Source organism: Halichoerus grypus, chromosome 10 (genome assembly GCF_964656455.1).
Source record: "Halichoerus grypus chromosome 10, mHalGry1.hap1.1, whole genome shotgun sequence".
Taxonomy (NCBI): Eukaryota; Metazoa; Chordata; class Mammalia; order Carnivora; family Phocidae; genus Halichoerus; species Halichoerus grypus.
In genome coordinates, this window is record NC_135721.1 from 125,480,950 (window position 1) to 125,504,753 (window position 23,804).

The 23,804-nt window shown below is 44.7% G+C and overlaps 1 protein-coding gene across 1 annotated transcript in view; it reads left to right on the plus strand.

Annotated features, from left to right (window-relative positions):
• Positions 1–23,804, plus strand: part of EYA2 (EYA transcriptional coactivator and phosphatase 2) — a 265,039-nt gene that overhangs the window by 153,628 nt on the left and 87,607 nt on the right. Inside the window, exons 6-8 of the mRNA XM_036069693.2 lie at positions 6,964–7,031; positions 8,969–9,146; positions 20,574–20,716. Coding sequence (XP_035925586.1) covers positions 6,964–7,031; positions 8,969–9,146; positions 20,574–20,716 — 389 coding nt within the window. The remainder of the gene's footprint in view (positions 1–6,963; positions 7,032–8,968; positions 9,147–20,573; positions 20,717–23,804) is intronic.

Sequence of the window (23,804 nt, forward strand, 5' to 3'; positions counted from 1 at the left end):
TCAGCAGAAAGGGGGGCTCAGCATCGTGGGCAGTACCGTGCAGTCAAGATGTTTGCTTCCCAGTTTACATGGAGTGCGTCCCCGAGGGGCCCTGGCCCTGCTGACAGCAGTAATAAAGGAGGATGGATCTTTGCGCACTGACAGCGGTTCAAAGCTGCCAAATGCCACCCGCATTGTACGTGGCCCCTGCACATGAGAGCTGCTTGGTGATCTCGGAAAGTGGCCCACTGTTGCCCGGGGGAGAGCCAGACCCAGCTTGTCTCTCCCACCCACCCCCCATTCCAAAGAGCCTTCTGCAGGGCATCTTGCAGCCTGGTTAGATGAAGCCATGATACTTCCAAAAAGGGAAAGAAGATGGGAAGGGAACGTGAGGTCGGTGTTGAAGAGGTAGGGACAGGCATGGTTCCCTGAACTCGGGGTGGGCACAAGGAATCCCAGAGCTGCAGATATCACCTCTTCTCTCAAAGCCCAAGGAGCTTCCAGGAGTGTGGCAGAGGGAAGGGTCCTGAATTCTCTGGGCGTCCCCGTTCTCCTCCTTTGCTCTTGCCCGGGAGACCGGCTGTGGGATGGGGCTGGGAGACAGCGGAAGCAGAAACTTTGTTTTGTTTTCAGTGGAGATCCAATTCACATAACAGTAACCATTTTAGAGTGCACGGTTCTTCACAGTGTTGTGCGACCACCACCTCTGTCTAGTTCCAAGACGTTCTTATCACCCCAAAAGGAAACCCCATCACCCATGAGGCTGTCACTCCCAATTCGCCCCTGCCGCCAGCTCCCAGCGTCACTAGTCTCCTTCGGTCTCTGTGGATTGGTCTGTTCTGAACATCTCATATAAAGGCAAATCAGACAGCATGTGGTCTTTGACATCTAACATTTTCCACTTAAAATGTTTTCCGACGTTCATCCACGCTGTAGCGTGCGTCAGGACTCCATTCCTTTTTACAGCTGAGTAATCTTCCATCATATGCATTTGCCACATTCCGTTTACCCATTTGTCAGCCGATGGACGTTGGGCGTGGTCTGCCTTTTGGCTGTTGTGATTAGTGCTGCTAGGAACGTTTGTGTACAGGTTTCTGTCTGAACCTCTGTTTTCAACTCTTTGGGGTGTGTACCCGGGAGGGGGATTGCTGGGTCACATGGTAATTCTGTGTGTACCTTTGTGAGGCATCCGCAAGCTCCCTTCCACAGCGGCTGCACATCCTACACTCCTACCCACAGTGTGCAAGGTTTCCAATTTCTCCACATCCTCGCCAACGCTTGTTATTTTCCACTTTGTGGGGTTTTTTGTTTTGTTTTTTTATGGCCGACCTAGTAGACATGTAAGAGTAGATGTCCAGCAGCTCAGACGCTGTTGGACAAGCCAGGGAACTTTCCAGCACCGAGCTTCTGTAAACTACATAAGGAGGGTGGACAGCTGTGTTGAACAAGTCACTGTGCATAACAGTGTGCAATGGGGTGGGAGGGGGCATCTTTACTTGGCACCGAGGCCCACCTCCAGATGCTGGATCACCCAGGATTTCACATGTTCACTGAGGTGAAGGACCAGGGGTTTTTCCTTCATTTATTGTAAAATACAATAAAAATGAATCTCTAGAACTTGCATTCTGATTGGGGGCAATATCACCCAAAGGGAGCAAAAAATGGTTCTCAGAGTGGGGACAAAAACATCTTACTCTTTTTGTGTGAAGCACAAGTATACATAAATACTTAAACAGATACGCAATTATGTATAATATTAGAATTTCACAGGAGAAGGGGTAAGTAGAGGAAAAATATCAAAAAGGATGGGGCAATCATGAAAAAAAAGATGGAAAAACAATGAAAATTGTTTAAATTTCTTTCTTTTTTTTTGAGATTTTATTTATTTGACAGAGAGAGAGCGCACAAGAGGGGGGAGCAGCAGGCAGAGGGAGAGGGAGAAGCAGGCTCCCCGCTGAGCAGGGAGCCCGATGTGGGACTTGATCTGAGAACCCTGGGATCATGACCTGAGCCAAAGGCAGACGCTTAACTGACTGAGCCACCCAGGTGCCCCAACAATGGAAATTTTTAAGACACACTAATTACAAGTCCTGATTTTTAGTATCAGATTCACAGACAAGAGACGTTCCTACACACCATCTCCCGATGTCTATACTCATGTCATTGAGAACAGTTTGCGGGCAGGTTCCAGCCCATAGTCCGCAGCTCAGTAGTGCTGTGTAATGCATCACTGCATTTGGATCTGGAATTATCTTAACTGTTCGTGTATCTATCCACTTGATTATGTTCTGTCTCCTCCCTGAATGTGAGCATCAACCCCTTACTCACTGCCATATCCACAACAGTACCTGACATGGTGATACATTTCACTAGGAAATGTATTGTCAAATAAATGGATAAATACCCACTTGAAAATTGTTTTGCTGATATGGTGGTTCTGGTCTGCAAACGTGGCAGGGGTCCCAGCCATGTGATCCAAGATGACCATATTTCCCAGGGAAAGGGAGGCCTCACCCTTGCCCTGTAAGGGCATACTCAGGAAATTGCACACATTAACTTATTACCCTCCCCTTGACTAGAACTCATCACACGGCCACACCCTCCACAAGGAAAGCTGGGGAAAATAGTGTTTATTCTAATCAGGCATGTGCCCAGCTTAAAAGCAGAGATTCTATTGACACGAGACAGAAGGGGTGAATGGATATCGGGGGACCCCTAGCAGGACCTGCACCGTCACCTTAAGAGAGGACTCTTTCCTCATCTTACCTTTGCCTTCCCCAGCCCTCCTGTGGGCACTCCACCAGCTGGATGGAGGCAAGAAGTCAGTGTTAAACATTCCAGCTCAAGGCGGTCCATTTGGAAAACCCTCCAGAGACCACATGTTGTGGCACAAGATATCTGGGGCCACGTGCCCCCATCCTCCCGGGTCCTCAGGCATGGGATGGATGTCTCCCTGCAGGGGCCTGGGACTGCCCTCGGCACACTGCAGTTTGTTCAGCTGTCCATTCTTCGGATGCCCCTGGGTCACAGAACGAAAACAAACAAGAGGCTCTTTGGGAGAAAGAATACCAAGGGACCAGACTGTGGCCTGTTTGTTTTTAAACCTGTCCAAAGTTGTCATTCAGAAGGTTGACACAAAAGAAAAGAGAAATCAGAATAGAAAACACTGTGGCCAAGACTCTTCAGAGGGCAGGTGTGTTTCTAAGCTTTAGCAGGTAGGGTCATCATGGTAACCATGGCCCCAAAAATGATTTAGAATGGAACAGGCTGGCCTAGACCTTCTCTGGACCTGTCTGAACAGGCCATTGAGGACAGAATGGGATCTCAGCGTGCCACACTATTGTGGACAAATTCTGTGGGTTCTGATCCTTGGACAAGCCTCCCTGTGTTGGAGATCAGGTGAGGATGCCCAGGTGTGGCCATGTTCCTGGTCCTTCCTCTCTTCACCTGGCTGGCTCCAACTCATCCTTCAGAGATCAGTTTAGGTGTCACTTCTTCCGGGAAGCCTTCCCTGGCCCCACCTGTCCCCAGCAGGCATTACAGAACCCGTCTGGGTGCCCAGCACAGAATCCTTCTCACCCCTGGATATGGGTATAATTTATTTTGTAGATTTGACTTTGGAGCCATTTCAATATTTTTAGATAATTGTAAAACACATTTGAAAACTCCTAAAATTTGATAGCAAACTTTCATAGACCTAACTGCATATTGAGTTGGTTGGTATAACCAAACAGAAAGGAGACTTTATTTACCCATATTTTTACTTTTTTCTTTTTTCTTTCTCCCTCCTGATGTTCCAAGAGTCCTTTTTAAAATTTCCTGTGTGTCAAGAACTTCCTATACTCATCTTTTCAGAGTATGTCTGCTGTGACAGATTTTCTTAGTTTTTCTTCATTTGAGAATGTCTTGATTTTCCCTTTATTCCTGAAGGATATTTTCTCAGGATGCAGGATTCTGGGTTGAAAAACGTGTCACTTCCTTCTGGCCAACAGAAATCAACGAGCTTATTCTAAAGTTGATATGTAAATGCTAAGTTTATACATAGAAGCCAAAACAATCTTGAAAAAGAAGAACAAAAGGAAAACTTATGCTACCTGATTTCAGAACTTACTATAAAGCTACAGTAATCAGGTCAGGATGGAATTGGTATAGGCTAGATACATCAGTGGAACAGAGTCCAGAAATAAACTCTCATATTGTCACTTAATTTTTGGCAAAGGTGCCAAGAATAAACTTTTTATAGGGGTGCTGGAACAATTGGATATCCATATGCAAAAGATTCATTTAGACCCTTACCTCATACCATACACACAAAATTCACTTACATTAGATCATAGAGCTAAAACTATAAAATTTCTGGAAGAAAACAGAAGAAAGAATCTGACCTTGGGTTAATCAGTGAAAGCAAGATCCATAAGGAGGATATTGATTTAAAAAAAAAAAACAAAAAACAGCTTCTGCTCTTCAAAAGACACCATAAAGAAAATGAAGGGACAAGCTACCGACTTGGGGGTAATATTTGCACATCGTGTATCTGATAAAGGACTTGTGTCCAGAGTATATAAGAAACTCTTACAACTAAATTTTAAGAGGACATACCTAACTTTCTTTTTAATGGGCAAAAGATTTGAATAGATATTCATCTAAAAAGATGATGCTGATAAGCACATAAAAAGATGCCCGACATGGTTAATCACTGGACAAACACTACCTAAAACCACAAGGAAACACCACTGCATACCTACTAGAAGGCTATGATCAAAAAGACTGAAAATGCCAAGTGCTGAAGAAGCCGGAAATCTCATACACTGCTAGTAGGTTTGTGAAATGGTACAGTCACTTGGAAGACACTTTGGCCATGTCTTTGAAAAGTAAAACATACTCAAAAAAAAAAGAAAAAGAAACTAAAACATTCTCTTGCCACATGATTTCCACAATCCTGCTCCGTGGGATCTGCCCAAGGGAAATGAAAACATATATCCACACAAGGACTCATATGCAAATGTTTAGAGCCTCTTTATCTGGAATAGCCCCAAATTGGATGTGGTACATTTACACACACAGTACTATCCAGCAATGAAAAGGAATGAACTGCTGATCCACACTTCGACATGGAGTAGCTACTGCAGCCTTATGCGGAGGGAAGGAGGCCAGATACAAGTACATATCGTCTGATCCCATTTCTGTGAAATTTATAGAAAAGGCAAAACTCTAGAATCAGCAGTGGGTCAGCTGCCTGATGCTGGGGATGGGGGCGAGGGTTGACTGCAGAGGGGCATCAGGGAACTTTGGGTGTGATGGAAATATTCTAAAACTGCATTGTGGTCACGGGTGCACAGTTATACCGATTTACTTTAAAAATTATCCAACTGATCCCAGTGGAGGAATGTTATAGGATGTAAGTTATAACCCCCAAAAGAACAGTTTGTAAAGCAGCAACAACAGCACCATAGAGAGGTGTTGAAAACTCAAGTCAGACTGCCTGGTTCCAGCCCCAGCAGTTGTTACCCACTCTCTGTGCTGCCTTGGGCGCGTCACTTAACTTCTCCGGGCCTCAAGTTTGTCCAGAAAGAGCTCAGAATGGCACCTGACACACACAAGTTCACCATGGCTGTTCCTGTGGCCGCCCTCTTCCCTCTCTGGGCTCCTGCCTCATTGGCCTTTCCTCTCTTTCTCTAACCTGCCAAGCGAATCCCTGCTTTAGGATCTGTGTGCTCAGTTAGTGAACGCTCCTCCCCCAGGTTGTGTCCATCACTGAAACGTCTCAGCTCCAGTGTCACCTCAGAGAGGCCTTGCCTGGCCACCCTGTCTTCAGTGACACCCCATTCACCACTCACTTATTCATTCAGTAAATCGCATTTACTAGTAGTAATAGAAGTATCATTTTTATTCCCATTTTATAGATGGGGCAACTGATGCTCAGAGGGCAAAAGTCCTTTTGTGCATTTATTCAGTTTACCACCATTCAGTTTATTCATTTATCACTTCGCACCCCTTAGAATGGCTACTGACAGAAAAAGAAAGAAAAGGAAGGAAGGGAGGGAGGAAGGAAGGAAAGAAAGTGTTGATGAGGATGTGGAGAATTTGGAACCCTGTGCACTGTTGGTGGGAATATAAAATGATGGAACGCTATAGACAACAGTAGGTGGTTTCCCAAAAAATTAAAAATCAAATTATCATATCCAGTTATTGGGTATCTACCCAAAAGAATTGAAAGCAGGGTCTGAAAGAGGCATTTTTACCCCCATGTTCATAGCAGCATTATTCATGATAGCCAAAAAATGGAAGCAATCCAAGTGTCCACCGACAGATGAATGGCTAAACAAAATGGTATATGGTACGATGGGATGTCATTCTGGCACCTGCCACAACGTGGATGAACCTTGAAGACGTGATGCTAAATGAAATAAGCCAGTCACAAAAGCACAAATGCTACATGATTCCACTTGTGTGTTGTTCCTAGAGCTGTCACAGTCATAGAGAAGGTAGAATTGGGGGGGCCAGGGGCTGAGGGAGGGGAGGAGTGGGGAGTTAGTATTTAATGGGGACACAGTCTTAGTTTTGCAAGATGAAATGAGTTCTGGGCATGGATGGTCGTGAAGGTCGCACAACAATGTGAATGTAGCAAATGCCACTCAGCTGTACACTTAGAAATAGTTAAAATGGTAAACTTTATGTCATGTACACTTACCACAATTTTTTAAATAAATATTTTTTGTGAGCGTAATTATTGAGAGCCAGAATCTGTATTGCATGCACTGTCTCTTTTATTGCTCACCACAATCCTTTGATGGAGGAGTTACTTATTTTTATTCATTAATTGACAGAACTGAGCATCAGAGAGATTTGGTAACTTGCCGAGGTCACGGGTTCCATCCCCATCTGTCTGCCCTCAAAGAGCCCACCTGTCTGCCACATCTTTCTCCTCCACGTCCCTCTCTGACTGTAAGAAACCTCATCTGTACCCGTTCCTCCTTCCTGCAGGCACGGCGGGGATCTACCAAGGAGCAAATGGCCTGACCAATGCGGCCGGATTCGGAAGTGTGCACCAGGTAGACGTCGCTCCCCACCACTTGTATTCCCTTTCCTTAAACAGCCCCCTTAAATCAGGGCACCCCGAGAGTCCACAACCCCCACCACAAATGCAGTCTCTTATTCCCTGGGTTTAGATACTGCAGGAGTCAGATTGTGCAAAAGGCCATCCGAAAGATACAGAGTAGAGACAGAGAAATTGGAATCACTAGTAGATTTCGAAGATGATGTAGGCGATGTAGATGTAGATGATGATGTAGATGTAGATTTCGAAGATGATGTAGGCGATGTAGATGTAGATGTAGATGTAGATGATGTAGATGATTACGTCTTGACCTGAGCCCGTGATGCCCAGTGACTGTTGAATCTCGAATGTATGAATGCAAATGCATGTGCTCTCTTGACCTTCTCAAGCGTGAGAATCCATCATCTTCACTTCTGCATTCCAGTGCCAAGTGCCCAACACACAGTGGGGGCTTTATAAATGCTTGTTAAATCACACCGGGTCAACCCTGTGAAGATGAACACCGGCCAATAGTTTGTCTTGTTTTCACTTAGAGATTAAGAATGAGAGTGGGAACTCTGTCCTATTTGTGCACCTCTTCTATTAAGTCTAGAATTATTTCAGAACAAAAAGCTAACATGCTTTCAGGCTAGCCTTAAAACAAAACTACTACAGAGTAGGCTGGCTTTATGGAATATTTAACATTTAAATATGAGGAATGCACTATTTCTTCTTCAGTGAGCTGAAGAATCTAAATGATTTAAACCTTGGAAGATTGGGAGACGGTGTCTGTATTTCTGTATTATTTCCAGTATACTATGTACATGGACAAAATACCCATAAATACAACAGTCCTTTTTAAGGTGTGGTTCTTCACTCTGGGTGTCTGCCCATTTCACCAAGAGGAGCTTGTCAAAAACGGAGATTCTCTCAATGCCACCTCCAGAAATTCTGATTCTGTAGGGCTGGGGTGGGGTCCAGGAAGCTGAACTTCCCGTAAGTTTTCACAGGGTTGAGAAGCATCAGTTTATGGTGCTGCTGGGGCAGAATATTTGAAACAATGACTTGTTTGGAATATTTGAAACAGTGGTGTGGGAGAGCTGGAATATCTGGCTGGTTTAAGCAAAGCTTGATCAAAAGGGGACTGGCATTCTTTGATTTGATCTCTGAGACTTCCTCATAGAAGATTCTGATCCCTAATGCTGTATATAGGTGCTGCTGTATTTGTACCCCTCGTGCACTTAAAATGTCACCTAGTCTCCTGGGTATGTGTGTATGTGGTCCTTATCACTCATTCATTGGTTCATTGATTTATCTAGTATTTATTGAGCTCCCCTGTGTGCCCGGCACTGTTCCAGGTGCTAGGGATATAACAGCAATCAAGACAGACACTGACAGAGCCACACCCACATCCCTCAGGGGGCACCTGCTGACCTCTGCATCCCGGGGCTCGAGGGTGTTCCCTAGGACCAGAGCACAGGGCAGGAGGGAAGTGCCAGGGAATGAAGACCACTGGGAGCAGCTCTCAAAAAAACCCTGGCTGGAGTTGGTGGATGAACAGCCCAGCTCCCTTGCCTCTGGGAGAGATCATTCTGAGGGTGTGTTTTAAAACATCCCAGTGTTTTCCAGGGGAATTCCCTCCAGTCCCCACTTAAAAGCCCCCAGATCGGCTGCTTTTCCTTCTTCCCTTTCCTGTCTCACTTCCCCATTCCCCCAGCTGGTGTCTTGTTCACCTCCCAAATACTTGCACTTGCATCCTTGTCTCGGGGTTTGCATCTGGGGCAAGTCCCTGCCCTCGTGGAGCTTTTATTCTAGTGGGAGAGATGGAGACAGACACAGGAGAACCCACCCCATGAGGCCCCTCGCCACTGTCAGCCTGTGACTGGGTGGACGGAAGGCCCATGGCCAGACAGGCTTCCTTGCTCAGCGCCTTGTGTGTGTTTCCCTTTCCAGGACTATCCTTCCTACCCCGGCTTTCCTCAGAGCCAGTATTCCCAGTATTACAGCTCATCGTACAGCCCTCCTTACGTCCCAGCCAGCAGCATATGCCCTTCTCCCCTCTCCACATCCACCTATGTCCTCCAGGAGGCATCTCACAGCGTCCCCAACCAGAGTTCTGAGTTGCTTGGCGGTAAGTACAGTCGCTGTCCTGTGGTTATTGGTGCTGTAATCTGAGCTCTCATAGGAAGGGTGGACTGGACATGGGTCCCAATTGTAATGAACTGGTCACCCAAGAGCTAAATGCAGTCCTCGTATATATTTTGTTGGCCTTTCTATGTGTGTGTGTGTGTGTGTGTGTGTGTGTGTGTGTGTGTGTGTGTCTTTAATTGTACCCATGTTTAAAATTTTTACCTAAAAATTCTAATTTATGCTTTCCCTTAAAAGTAGATCTGGTCTTCTCTTTTTTTTTTTTTAAAGATTTTATTTATTTATTTGAGAGCGAGAGAGAGAGAATGAGAGAGGGAACACAAGAGGGGATAGGGTCAGAGGGAGAAGCAGACTCCCTGCTGAGCAGGGAGCCCGATACGGAACTCGATCCCGGGAGTCCAGGATCATGACCTGAGCCGAAGGCAGTCGCTTAACCAACTGAGCCACCCAGGCGCCCCGATCTGGTCTTCTCTTGAAAGCAAATCTGGACCTGATCACTTAGGTCTACCTTCCTAAGTGACGACACTTGGCTGGCTGAGTAATATCTGCCCCATTCAGACAGGGCACACACTATTCCACATCTGGCCAATGTACTTCAGGTTCATTACCTGCCTGGCCCATGTGGACGCTGGAGTTGGTGAGCCCCAGTCCTTAAAGAAGGGAAAGTAGTATTTGTTGCCCATCTGTGATGTGCCAAGCACATATCTGTGTGATCTTCTCATTTCACTTATTTATATATTGATTAAACAAATATTTATAAAACACCTGCTGTTGTCCAGGTACTCCTTAGTTTAGGAAATAAAATATAGTACAACATAGACATGATTCTTGCAGACAGGAATCAAATAATCACATAAATACAGAATTACAGACTGTGATAAGGAAAGTCACAATCCTCACAAAAACTGGTTTTCAGGTACCCCCTCTTTTCCAGATAAGAACAATGAAGATCAGAGTGGTAAGTAACTTGCTAGCGATTGGTGGAACTGGGCTTTGAACACAGGCCTGTTGGGCACCATAACCAGCACTCCTGGATAGTCAGTAGTCACACATAGCTGAGATTATGTTATCTAAAACCCATTTGCGTAAATACGTCAAATAAACACGTGGTTGTAAATTTCAAAAAAAAAAAAAAACCCATTTGAGAACAGAAGGACAGTGGCCATCAGACCCTGGTTCTCTCATCGAGAATTCTAGAATCTTTTAAAAAATCCTCATACATGTACGTTTTCAATAGCGCATCAGCTTCAGAAATCCCTTTTATTGGGGTGCCTGGGTGGCTCAGTCGGTTAAGCGTCTGCCTTCGGTTCAAGTCATGATCCCAGGGTCCTGGGATCAAACCCTGTGCTAGGCTCCCTGCTCAGTGGGGAGTCTGCTTCTCCTTCTCCCTCTGCCCCTCCCCCTGCTTGTGTGCTCTCTCTCTCTCTCTCTCTCAAATAAATAAATAAAATCTTTAAAAAAAAAAGAATCCCTTTTATTAGGACTTTTTGGCTTCAAAAGATAGAAGATGCAACTCCAACTAGTTTAAGCAAAAAAAGTAATTTTTTAAAGATTTATTTATTTTAGAGAGAGAGCGCACACATGAATGGGGGGAAGGGTAGAGGGAGAGAGAATCTCAAGCAGATTCCCTGCTGAGTGAGGAGCCTAACATAGGTCTCCATCTCATGACCCTGAGATCATGACCTGAGCCCAAACCAAGAGTCGGACACTCAACCAACTGAGCCACCCACACACCCCCAAAAAAGGAATTTTTAAGCATATATAATCAAGATGTATAGGGATTCAAGGCTGGGTCCAGGGGGTTCAGATGATAATTTGGGGCCTCAGTCTCTTTCTTCCTCTGGCTCTGCGTTTTCTTGGGTTCATTTCCCTCTCAAGCAGGCTTTCCCATTATGGTGGCAAAGATGGTCACCAGCTGCTCCAGGATTCAGTCCTTCCTGCTTATCTACCCCTCAGAGAGAGTTCCTCCTTCCTAATAGTCCCTGCAGAGGTCCCAGGTAACGCTTCTATTGGCCCAGCTTAAGTCACATACCTATCCTCACACCAGTCTCTGTGGCAGTGGATGGAATTCTGGGATGGGGCAGCAGACCTGGGTCTCATACCCACAGCAGGAGCTAGAGTTGGGTCATCCCCACCCAGATCACATGGACTGAGTGAGGGAGAAGTGCTTTCCCAAAGAAACCCAGAGCACACCACCCAGGGGAAGACGGTAGAGACACTGGGTGGGCCAAAGTAACAGGTATCCACAACCCATGGAACTCACCTAGATTAGGATCAACATGTAGGAGAGTCCATGTCCTGACCCCTGGATGGTGTACATCCCTGTGCAACTAACTCACCAGCCTATGGATTCATTCTTTCCTTCCATAGATCTACTATGCATATGTCTTCTCTTGTATGAGATGGTTTAGGCTTATTATCATTAAATGACAGCAATAAATTAGAATGCCCAAATGTAATGTAGATATCCTTGCATTTTGTTCTATTTTCTTTTCAGTGGGTTTTTCAGAACCCACTGATACTCTGGGGCTTGTAGAAGCTAAGCTAACATGACAGTGTGTGGACATTCATTCCATAATACTGGTTGACGGTTAGAAAAAGAACAGTAGTTGAGACTAACTTCTTCTGTTCCTGGGATTCTTGGTACAGCTATTGCTTTTAGCCCTTATGTTTTCCATCACTGGGGACAAGTTAATTATCCTTGGTTTGGTGGCAAATGGGGACAACATGGCCAGATATTTCTAAGTCAGTTTTTTTTAAGTAGGCTCCACGTCCAGAGTGGAGCCCAGTGCAGGGCTTGAACTCATGACCCTGATATCAAGACTTGAGCTGAGATCAAGAGTCGGATGCTTAACAAACTGAGCCACCCAGGCGCCCCTTTTAAGTCAATTTTTAAGGAAGTTTAGGGCTTGAACATTGATTTTTGTCATTGTGATTTCATCACAGTATTTAATAAATGCATGGTACCTAGGTAACAACTTCCAAATTGCTTTCTTTGAAGGGTACTAAATTATCTTTGACCATCCTGGTTTTCAGAGTGTGGCCACTCCAACTGACTTTAGAGAGGAGATATAAGCAGGAAATCCTTAAGTAGATGCCACTGTCTATGTATAATTTGGAACTAGATTCCAAGTCTTACTTCCCAAGAGTTTGGGGTATGTGGGAAGGTTATCTTTGTTCCCCATCAAGAGCAAACATAAAGGTTCATTGTATCTCTTTGCAACTTTTCTTTATTGTTTCCCCCTGTTCTTCCTTTATCCCTCGGTCTAAGGTTCAACAATAAGTGGTTGAGATGGTTTTTACTGTGTGTCTAACAAGCTCACATAAAATCTAATGACATAAATAGTTGTCAGCTGTAACCGAGGTCTCTTGCTTCTTTTCCCCAGTGTCTGTTATAAAGGAAGGTCATGTAAGCATGCATGTGTGCACATGCGTGCATGCACGCACACACACATGCACACACACACACACTCTCTCTCTTAAAATTTCCCATAAAAACTCCACTTTTGAAATTATCCAGGATCTCCTTGAGTGGTTGGTTCCAAATTCCAGAGCCTCAGGAGGGTTATATATTACCAATAGATCACGCTCCCTCTCTGCATTGCCTGGATAGAGTATCCTGATGCTCTTCTCCACCCCAGCCCCCAGCCCAGCCTGCATTGATATACATTAGCAGTTATACGAAGTCCCAACAATTTACAGATGATTGCAGGGCAATTTGCTAAGGTAGAGGGCAAAATCTGAACATTTGACATTACTCAAGAGAAAAAACAAATTAGTAGTGGTTGCTTAAGGGCTCTTTTCAAACTTTTCAGTATGATGCAGATTATCTAAAAAGATAATTGGACAGACATTGGAGCTCCTGATTCTCAGGCCTTTGGATTCCGGGACTTACACCAGTGGGGCCCAACCCCTCCAGACTCCCCCTACCCCAAGTTCTCAGGCCTTCAGCCTCAGACTAAATTGTACCATTGGCTTTCCTGATTTTCCAGCTTCCTGACCTCTATAACGTCATGAGCCAATTCCTATAATAAATCTTCTCTTATATATATATTTACATATATCCTGTTGGCTCTGTTTCTTGGGAGAACCCTGACTCATACACCATGGGTCAAAGAAAAAAACGAAAAGAAAATTTATAAAAGTATTTTGAACTTAATGAAAATGAAAACACAACATGTCAAAATTTGTAGAATGTCGCTAGAGCAGTACATAAAGGGCAAATTTATAGCACAAATGTCTATGCTAGAAAAGAAAAATTTCAAGCCAAACACCTCATCTCCCACCTTAAAAAACTAGAAAAAGAAGAGCAAATTACAATCAAAGTAAGAAGAAGAAAGGAAACAATAAAGACCAGAATGGAAATCAGTGAAATCTGAAAACAGAAAAACAAGAGAGAAAATCAGTGAAACCAAAAGCTGATTCTTTGAGAAGATAAATAAAATTGATAAAACTCTAGGTAGGCCAATACAGAAAAAAGGGAGAAGACATAAATTACCAATGAAATGAGAGTGGTAACATCACTACAGACCCTACAGATATTAAAAGGACAATAATGCAGGGCGCCTGGGTGGCTCGGTCGTTAAGCGTCTGCCTTCGGCTCAGGTCATGATCCCAGGGTCCTGGGATTGAGTCCCACATCGGGCTCCCTGCTTGGCAGGAAGCCTGCTTCTCCCTCTCCCACTCCCTCTGCTTGTGTTCCTGCTCTCGCTGTCTCTCTCTCTGTCAAACAAATAAATAAAATCTTTAAAAAAAAAAAAAAGGACAATAATGCAGTTTTATGAACAGCATCATGCCAATGAATCTAACAACTTAGATGAAATGGATGAATTCCTTATAAGACAAAAACTTCCAAAACTCCCTCAAGAAGAAATAGATGACCTAAACAGATCTGTATCTTTAATAGGCCTACATCTATTAAATAAATTGAATTTTTTTGTTAGAAATCCTCCCACGAAGAAATCACCAGGCCCTGATGGCCTCACTGATTAAGACTATCAAACATTTGAGTAAGAACTATCAATTCTACAAAAATTTTCAAGAAAACTGAAGAGGAAGGAATACTTCCCAACTCATTCTATGAGGCCAACATGACCCTGATGCCAAAACTAGATAAAGACATTATAAGAAAAGGAAACTAGGGGCGCCTGGGTGGCTCAGTCATTTAGGCATCTGCCTTTGGCACAGGTCATGATCCTGGAGTCCCAGGATGGAGCCCCGCATCAGACTCCCTGCTCAGCAAGGAGTCTGCTTCTCCCTCTGGCTGTCCCCCATCTCGTGCTCTCTCTCTCTCAAATAAATAAAATCTTTTTAAAAAAAGGAAAAGAGGGCGCCTGGGTGGCTCAGTCGTTGGGCGTCTGCCTTCGGCTCAGGTCATGATCCTGGGGTCCTGGGATTGAGTCCCACATCGGGCTCCCTGTTCGGCGGGAGGCCTGCTTCTCCCTCTCCCACTCCCCCTGCTTGTGTTCCTGCTCTCGCTGTGTCTCTCTCTGTCAAATAAATAAATAAAATCTTTAAAAAATAAATAAATAAATAAATAAATAAAATAAAAAAAGGAAAGGAAAGGAAACTATAGACCAATATCCCCATAAGTGCAGATAAAAAATTTCTAAACAAAATGTTAGCAAATCAAGTCCAGCAATATATGAAAGAAGAATAATATATTATGGCCAAGTGGGATTTGTCCCAAGGATGCAAAGTTGGTTTAAAATTTGAAAATCAACATAATCTGCCATAATTAATTAACTGGGAAGAAAAAAAGACGTCATCTTAATAGATGCAGAGAAAGCATTTGACAAAATTTAGCACCTGTTCCTGATAAAAATTCCAAATTAGGAATAGAAGGGAACACTTTATTAGAAAAAGGCATGCTACGGACTGAATGTTTGTGTTCCCCTCCAGATTCATATGTTGAAACCCTAATCCCTAAAGTGATGGTATTTGGAGGTGGAGTCTTTGGGAGGTAATTAGATAATGAGGGTGGAGCCCTCAAGAATGGGGTTAGTGCCATTATAAGAAGAGACACAAGAGAGATAATATCTCTCTCTCTTCATCATGTGTGGATACAGCAAGAAGGCATCCATCTGAAAACCAGGAAGAAGACCCTGACTAGGAACAAAATTGGACAGTGCCTTGATCTTGGATTTCCCAGCCTCCAGAAATGTGGGAAATAAATCTTTGCTCTTTAAGCTACCCAGTCTGTGACACTTTTGTCATAGCAGCCCAAGTTGACTAAAATAGGATAGCTGCAAAAAACCTACAGCTATTCCCCAAGATCAGAAGCAAGACAAAAATGTCTACTCTTACCAGTTCTATTCACCATTGTATTGGAGATTCTAGCGAGTGCAATAAGGCAAGAAAAATAAATTAAAGGCTCTATATTGGAAAAGAAACAAAACTTCATAAAGGGAAAAGAAGTAAAATGATATGATCACTACATAGAAAATTAGAACTTACTAAAAAGCTAAAACTAAAAAGTGAGTTTAGCAATGTTGCAGAGTACTAGGTGGATATATGAAAATCAGCTGTATTTCTATATAGTAACAACAAGTAATAGGAAATAGGATATTTTTTAAAGATTTATTTATTTATTTAAGAGAGCGCAGGAGGAGGGGCAGAGGGAGAGAGAAACTTAAGCAGACTCTGTGCTAAGCGCGGACCTGGACAAGTGGCTTGAGCTCAAGACCCTAAGATCACGACCTGAGCCAAAACCAAGAGTTGGGCGCTTAACTGACTATGCTACCCAGGTGCCTGGAAATAGGATAGTTTTATATGCCATTTACAGTACCATCAAAAAACATTGAATACTTTCATTTCAGTGTTATTCATTTCATTTCATATTCAATGCTATTGAATAAATCTGACAGAAGATGTGCAAGAGTTGTACACTTAATACTACAAAGTGCTACTGAAACGAAGTGAAGACTTTAGTAAATGGAAAGAGAGCTCACAGCTCAGAAGACTTAATATTATTAAGATGTCATTTCTCCACAAATTGATCTGTATATTTAACACAATCTCTGTCAACATTCCACTCTTTTCTGTAGAGATTGGCAAGCTGATTCTGAACTTCATAGGGAAATACAATGGATTAGAATAGCCTCAACAGCTCTGATACAGAAAAAAATCTGGAAGGCTAACACTACCTGAAAGGCTAACACTACCTGATTTGAAGACTTACTACAGAGCCACAGTAATCATGACAATATGGTATTGGCATAAAAATAGACAAGTAGATCAATGTTCCAGAATAGAGAATGCAGAAATAAATGCACATGTATGCAGACGAGTGATTTTTGATAAGGTTTCAAGACAATTCAGTGGAGAAAGGATAGTCTTCTCAACAAAAGATTCTGAAACAACTGGATATCTATATTCGGAAAAATTTTAGTCCATACCTCACATGACATAAAAAAGTCAACATAGAATAGATCATACACCTAAACATAAAACCATAAAACTTCTAAGGAAAACAGGAGAAAATTTTTGTGACCTTGGGCTAGGCAAAGAGTTCTCATAGATGACATGATCCAGACAGAAAATAAATTACATAAATTGACTTCACGAAAATTTAAAACATTTGCTCTTTGAAAGACACTGTTAGGAGAATGAAAAGAGAAGCTACAGTCTGGGAAAAAGTAATTGCTAAGCATGTATCTGATAAAGTATGTCATATTAGAGTTCTCCAAACTCTAATATCAGGATAGAGAGAGAGAGAGAGAAGAGATTTATTGTAAGAAATGGCTCAGATCAGCAAGTCCCATGATCTGCCTTCTGCAAGCCAGAGAACCAGGAAATCCAGTAGAGCAATTCAGTCTGAGTCAGAGGCCTGAAAATCAGGAGCTCCAATGTCTGAGGCAGGAAAAGATGGACATCGCAGCTCAAGAAGAAAGATAATTTGCCCTTCCTCTGCCTTTTTGTTCTTTTTGGGCCCTCAGTGGAATGGGGGATGCATTCCCCCCACACACACATTGGTGAGGACAGATCTGTACTCAGTCTACTGATTGAAATGCTAATCTCTTCTGGAGACACCCTCATAGAAACACCCAGAAATAATGTTTTACCAGCCCATCAACTTGACACACAAGATTAACCGCCACATACATGCAGTATATAAGGAATTCTCAAAGCCCAAGACTAAGAAAACAAACAACTCAGTAATAAAATGGGCAAAATATTTGTGCAGACACTTTCCCAAAGAAGATACAGGGATGTCAAAAAAAAAAAAAGTACATAACTAAGATGCTGCTCATTAGTCATTAGAGAAGTATAAATTAAATCCACAATGTGTACCCCTTAGAATGGCTATAATCACAAAGACTGACCATACCAAAGGTTGGTAAAGATGTGGAGCATCTAGAACTCTCTTACCCCACTGGTGAGAGTGTGAAATGGTTACAACCACTTTGGAAAACAATTTAGCAGTTTCTTAAACGTCAAACTTGGACTCAACGCATGACCTTGTAATCACGCTGGTAAAAAGAAAGCTTACATGCATACCAGGATTGATGTGTGAATGTTCACAGCAGCTTTATTCCGTCCCCAAACTAGAATCAACCCAAATCTCCATCCACAGGTAAACAGATGGAGCGTGGTATATCCATAAAATAGAATAGTACTCAGCAACACAAAGGAATGATCTATTCATATACGTGACATGGATTGAATCACAAAACAATTATTCTGGCTGAAAGAAGCCAGACAAATAAAATCTTTAAAAGGGGGGGGGTGCCTGGGTGCCTCAGTTGTTAAGTGTCTGCCTTTGGCTCAGGTCATGATCCCAGGGTCCTGGGATCAAGCCCCACATCAGGCTCCCTGCTCAACCAGGAGCCTGCTTCTCCTTCTCCCACTCCCCCTGCTTGTGTTGCCTCTCTAGCTGTCTCTATCTCTGTGTCAAATAAATAAATTAAATCTTTAAAATTAAAAAAAAAAAAAAAAAAGAAGCCGGTGTTCACTTCGGCAGCACATATACTAAAAAAAAAAAGAAGCCAGACAAAAAAGAATATATACTATGTGATTCCATTTATTTAAAACTCTAGAAAAAACAAACTAATTTCTAGTGAGAGAAAGTGTATCAGTGATCACCTGGGGAGTGGGTTGGGAGGAAGAGATCACAAAGGGATTACAAGGAAACTCTTGGAGGTGATGTAAAAGTGTAAGGAGGGAGAAAGAAAAAGAGTGAAATGACTCCAAGGAAAGTTTACATAAATTGCTTTAGCCTGTGTACCTCTGACTCTGAAACTTGAATCTTGACACTTCATTCTCAAGAATGTAAAAGGTAGGGGAAAGGGCTGCTTTTTTAGGGGCGGGGAGGGAGACTCTTTTTTTAAAGATTTTATTTATTTGAGAGAGAGAGAGAGAGCAGAGCAAGAAAGAAAGCATGAGCAGGGGCGGAGGGAGGGGCAGAGGGAGAGGTAGAAGCAGACTCCCCACTGAGCAAGGAGCCCCATGCAGGGCTCGATCCCAGGATCCTGGGATCAGGACCTGAGCCAAAGGCAGACCTTAACCAACTGAGCACCCAGACACCCCGGGAGACTCTTAATATATTGGCTTCCCCCACACCTTATTTACACATTTCTTAGATGCCTGGTATATCCCCCCTTTTTAATAATATTTGCCTGGATTTTGATGGGGTCAACATGTTTTCTAAGCCCCCATAACCTTAGAACTACCAGGTGGATCAGGATAACCCTTATCTACAACTCTAAAGCATCTGTGAATTTCTCTAACGCGTATTCCCCACCCTCCAGAAGAAAGTCTTTGCAAGATGGATATTTGGGAATCTCTCCTGCTGTGTCCTGAAAATGCTGGGGAGTTGGAGATGGCCCCGCAGTCCTGACAACTCAAAACCAAACCTTTTCTTCTTATGTCCTTAGTCTGCTAAGAAGTAGAAACATTAAATAAACCAAGTTCAGTGCCTTGGGTTTTGGAGGGAAATCGTCCTTCCAGGGTAGGGAAGGATATCAGTCCATTGCCAAGCAGTTTTAGACAAAAGCATTTTCCTCCTAATGATCCTCAAGAACTGGTGATTATGGAAGGAGAGATGAAGTCGTCAGGATACATTTGGGAACTATACCCAGCAGCTGTAAAATGAGAGCAGGATGGGGTGCCCTCCCCAGTTCTACTCCGGCGTATACTTCTGTCACTCTAGCGACGGGGACTGGCCCAGACTTTGGTTCTGCCTCTACCATGAGTGTCCACGGTAACACAGATGGACGTCATCCCACTTCATGAGTTCAATAAAGACAATAAACTCTGATAAAAAGCCACGTATTTCAAACTTCTGTGCTTAAAAAAACAATACAGCTCGGATACTGGCTTTGCACCCTGGGTCCCAGGAGGGTGCTGCTCACTCATGCCTGGTCATCAGACAGTTGCCTGAGGGCATGAGCGTGGCAGCCTCTCTGCGCCTCCCAGAAGCACCAGCTCAGTGGAAGCAGGTGGCCGCCTTCTGCCCTGCATCTTCTCACTGACCCGGCATATATGTGGGTCAAGCCAGAACTCAGTCCAGATCGTTTACTGACGTGTCCTCAGTGCCAGCCCTGTGCTTTTAATAGAGAATGGAGCAAGCCACATAGGGAAAGCAACACAGAGAATTCTCCCCTCACACCTCCCATTCGCCCCAAGCTGGGCATCTCTTAAAGATAGAAAAGTTTGCTGCCCTGCTCCTTTTTTTTTTTTTTAAAGATTTTGTTATTTATTTAACAGAGACACAGTGAGAGAGGGAACACAAGCTGGGGGAGAGGTAGAGGGAGAAGCAGGCTTCCCGCGGAGCAGGGAGCCCGATGTGGGGCTCGATCCCAGGACCCTGGGATCATGACCTGAGCCGAAGGCAGACGCTTAACGACTGAGCCACCCAGGCGCCCCTGCCCTGCTCCTTTTAAATGCTGATTTTCTTACTTCTGTTCATCTGGGGATCCTCAGGCTTTGGGAAATAGAGAGTTGCAAACACAAAACTCTGCTCCCTGTCCCTACAGCTCCCCCAGCCGCCCACCCTCACTTCCCTAGAGCTCCACTCAGGTGTCCCCTTATCCATGAGGCCCTCCCTGACTAGCCCCGTAGCAGTTAGTAACCTCCCAGCATCCCCCTCCCCATCCCATTTGTAACACGTGTCCTCCCCTGGCGTGTTAGATACTCACTTGTTTGTCTAACGCCCGGTTCCTCCCTCTAAAATTTAAGTACTGTGAGAAGCAGTGCCTGGGACTATGCCTGCTCAGTGAATCTTTGCTCCATGAGTGAATGGTTATGAATAGGCAGCCAAGGGGACCATCAAGAGCAGTTTTGATTCCATGAGATCTTTGCCTTTTGTGCTGCCTATGGGGCCTAGCTTGGTCCTGGTGGGGTGATATTTCCTGGGAGGAGACACTCAGCAGAGCTTCTGATATGTCCACCCTTCCCTTTCCTGCACCAGGGGAATATAACACGCACAACGGGCCCTCCACGCCAGCGAAAGAGGGAGACGCAGACAGGCCGCACCGGGCCTCCGACGGGAAGCTCCGAGGCCGCTCCAAGCGGAGCAGTGACCCATCCCCAGCAGGGGACAATGAGATCGAGGTAACTCCAGACTGCCTGCTTGACTGGGTGAATGTAATCTCCACCTGTGGCCGGAACAGGAGCGTGGGGAGAGAGTTCTGTCCACGCACACAGGGGAGAATGGCCCTTTGTGTCCACAAATATGGACACAACATATAATGGAGGAAAGAACACTTGATGGGAAGATAGAGAATTGTGTTGGCCGTAAGGAAGCACTGTTGACAGACCAGGCTAGGAAAAGTGACCTTGGAGATAGGAAATAACATAAAACACAGGTTCTCAAATGTAGGCAGCAGCAGAATCACCTGGAGGCCCATGAAAACCCAGACTTCTGCGCCCCACACCCAGAGTTTCCAATTCTGTAGATTCAGGGGCGGGGAGGGGGGAAGGGGGCTGAGAATTTGCATTTCCAGCAAGTTCCCAGAACATACTGATGCTGCAGGGTTGAGAACCACACTTTGAGCGGCCCTGGTAAAGACACCAGTGGGCAGTGGACCTTCCCAGCTGGGTTAGAGGGTTCTTAACCCTGGCTACATAAGAGTATCACCTGGGATGCTTTTTAAAATGCAGGTGCCCAGGCCCCATCCCAGACTAATTATAAGTACACATCGCAAGGGAGTTCTTAGACAGTAGCTCACAACCTGAGCTACACCTTAGAATCTCCTGGGGAGCATTGAGAACCATCATTCTTAAGCTGCACCCCAGACCAGTGAAATCCAATTCCCTGAGGGAGGGACAAAGGCATCAATATTTTAAAGCTCCCCAGGCAATTTCCAGCGCACAGCCCAGGCTGAGAAGGGCTGGTCTGCCAATCTTTATTGTAATAAAGCAAGTGGAGGATTATTGGTCAAGCACTGACATTTTCCCAAACAAACAAAAAAGAACCGCATGCATGAGAGAAGGGGGGAGGGGTACTAGTGGGGACAGAGGCAAAACAGATGCCCCAAAAAACAGATGGAAGCAACCGATCAATATCTAGGGAGGGAAAAATGGGCATGTTCGTTAGTTCATACTTCTTCACCAAAGGCAGAAATATAGGAGGGCAGATCTGTTGGCTTGAGTGCACTATGGGTGTATGAGCAGTATTGTCAGGGTCCGGTCCGTGCCAAGGGATCTGAATGCATCATCATCCCATCTCTGTTCATAATCCTGTACAAGGTGTGCAGCAACTACAAAGCTCAGCCCACAAACTCAGATGTGCTAAGAAATACCATTTTCATCATTTCCTTAATGTCAATGTAATTTTGACCCTGAGCCCCCATCCCATCAGGGTGGTTAAGAAGCTCCACCTCATTATTGGGGCCCCTTGCCCCCAGAATGGTATGAGAATCTCAGCGCTCAAGCGGTCTCAGAAGACATTAGAATAAGAGCCCCTCGTGTCCAGGATTTGAGGTGGTGGCTCCTCCCTTCCTCGTTGTCAGTACCCGCCGTGGTCAATGAGAGTCCAGCCAGGCTCTGGACTTCTGGGTTTCCGTGCCATACACTGGGTGTAGAAATGAAGATGGGAACCTTGGAGTAGGAGGTACAATCCTTTGGTTGCAAGCAACAGAAACCAGTTCTGGTTACTTAAGCAAAATGGAATTTACTGAGAGGGAACAACATGGAGAGAAAGTCATAAAACCAAGGTTAGAAAGAACAGTAACAAACACAGGCCATGCTGAGGAATCTCGGGAACCTTAAGGAAGCTGCCTCTACTAGAGAGTAAACTGTGTGAGATTCTAGAGCCACTTGACATAGTGTCTGATTCCAAGGAGACAGCATCCCACTGGCCTGGCTCAGGCTTGCCCTTGATTGACAGTTCCACCAAGAGAGCACACAGGGGAAAAGAAAACCAGAGTGCTTTTATCGGGCCGGGATGGATGCTGGATGCCCAACAACAAATACCCACCCCCAGGGCTATCGAGATTTAGCCAGCGCTCACTAGTAGAGCGGTACTAGTTAGCCAGTATTCACCAGTAGGGTTGTTAGTGCTTGTTTATGGCCAGTGTCTGTTCCAGCTGTCCCAGAAGGTGTTGAATATTTTGAAGACCGCGCTTGTCTCCTGCCCTTGGTCAGCCTCCTGAGGTAGACCAGCAGCCATCCCCGCTGAGAGCTTGCCCCCCTGGGGACCTGCCACGGAGCTAGCATCCTCACTGCCCATGGGACGGCTCCCAGCCAAGGGATTTGTTCTCGCTTTTCCTCTAATTCTCGAAGCCCTCTTCTTCCAACACTGAGGAGACTTTACACTATCCCCTCAGCAGGATTAGGCCTTTGCAAAAGGCTAGAAGAAAATCCGTTTGCCTCAGGTTGTCTTTGCTTTTTCTGCCTCCCCCTATTTCTGAGGATTTCCTGCAGCTTCAAGTGCAGATCTAAGGAAATCACCAAGAGCAGTGCATACATTAATGTCTTTTTTTTTCTTCCATTATTCAGTCACTTAACATGGCTTCTGCTCTTGGTAGGGGTGGGGGTGGAGAGACATTTTCCGCTAAACTGAGAAGGCAGTGGGGGTGGCATGGAAGTCGGGGATTATGGGGCAATATCATTCTGGAAACCTCTGCTTCTCGATTCCAGAGGAAAGAACCGCTGGGCAAGAACAGTTGAAAAGGTGCGAGCTGTGTTTCACTTCCATGCTTAATGTCAGCATGGAGGGTTTGCCCCGGTCACCCCTCCTGAGTCTTTGGCAGTGTTGCTAATGACGGAAGCCCACGAGAGAGAAGTTATGTAGAGAAGTGGAAAGGAGAGAACTTCTGAGTGTAGATTAGTTAAAATCCCTCGACTGCAGGTGCCAGAAACCAACTTGAGCTAGCTTAAGTGAAAAAGCAGAAGTTATTTTAGGGATACCAAGATTCTTTCAGAACCCCAGGGCAGGGGACAGCAGAGTGTCAGCAAGATACTGGAACCAGGAGGTAGACGGGGCAAGGAAGTGCATTTTCGTCTTCTCTCCCGAGGCACAGCGCAGGTGCTAGAATCCCTGACGACCGACCGACCGACCGACCGACCGACCACGGTATCTTTTCAGTGCAGGCGCAAACTGGTTCCTGGGCCCTACCCTCCTCCAGCCTTGCTCTGCCTCTGACTGAAACCAGGTCCTGGAAGAGTGTGGGGAGGTCTTTCTATCTTTCATCCCTCT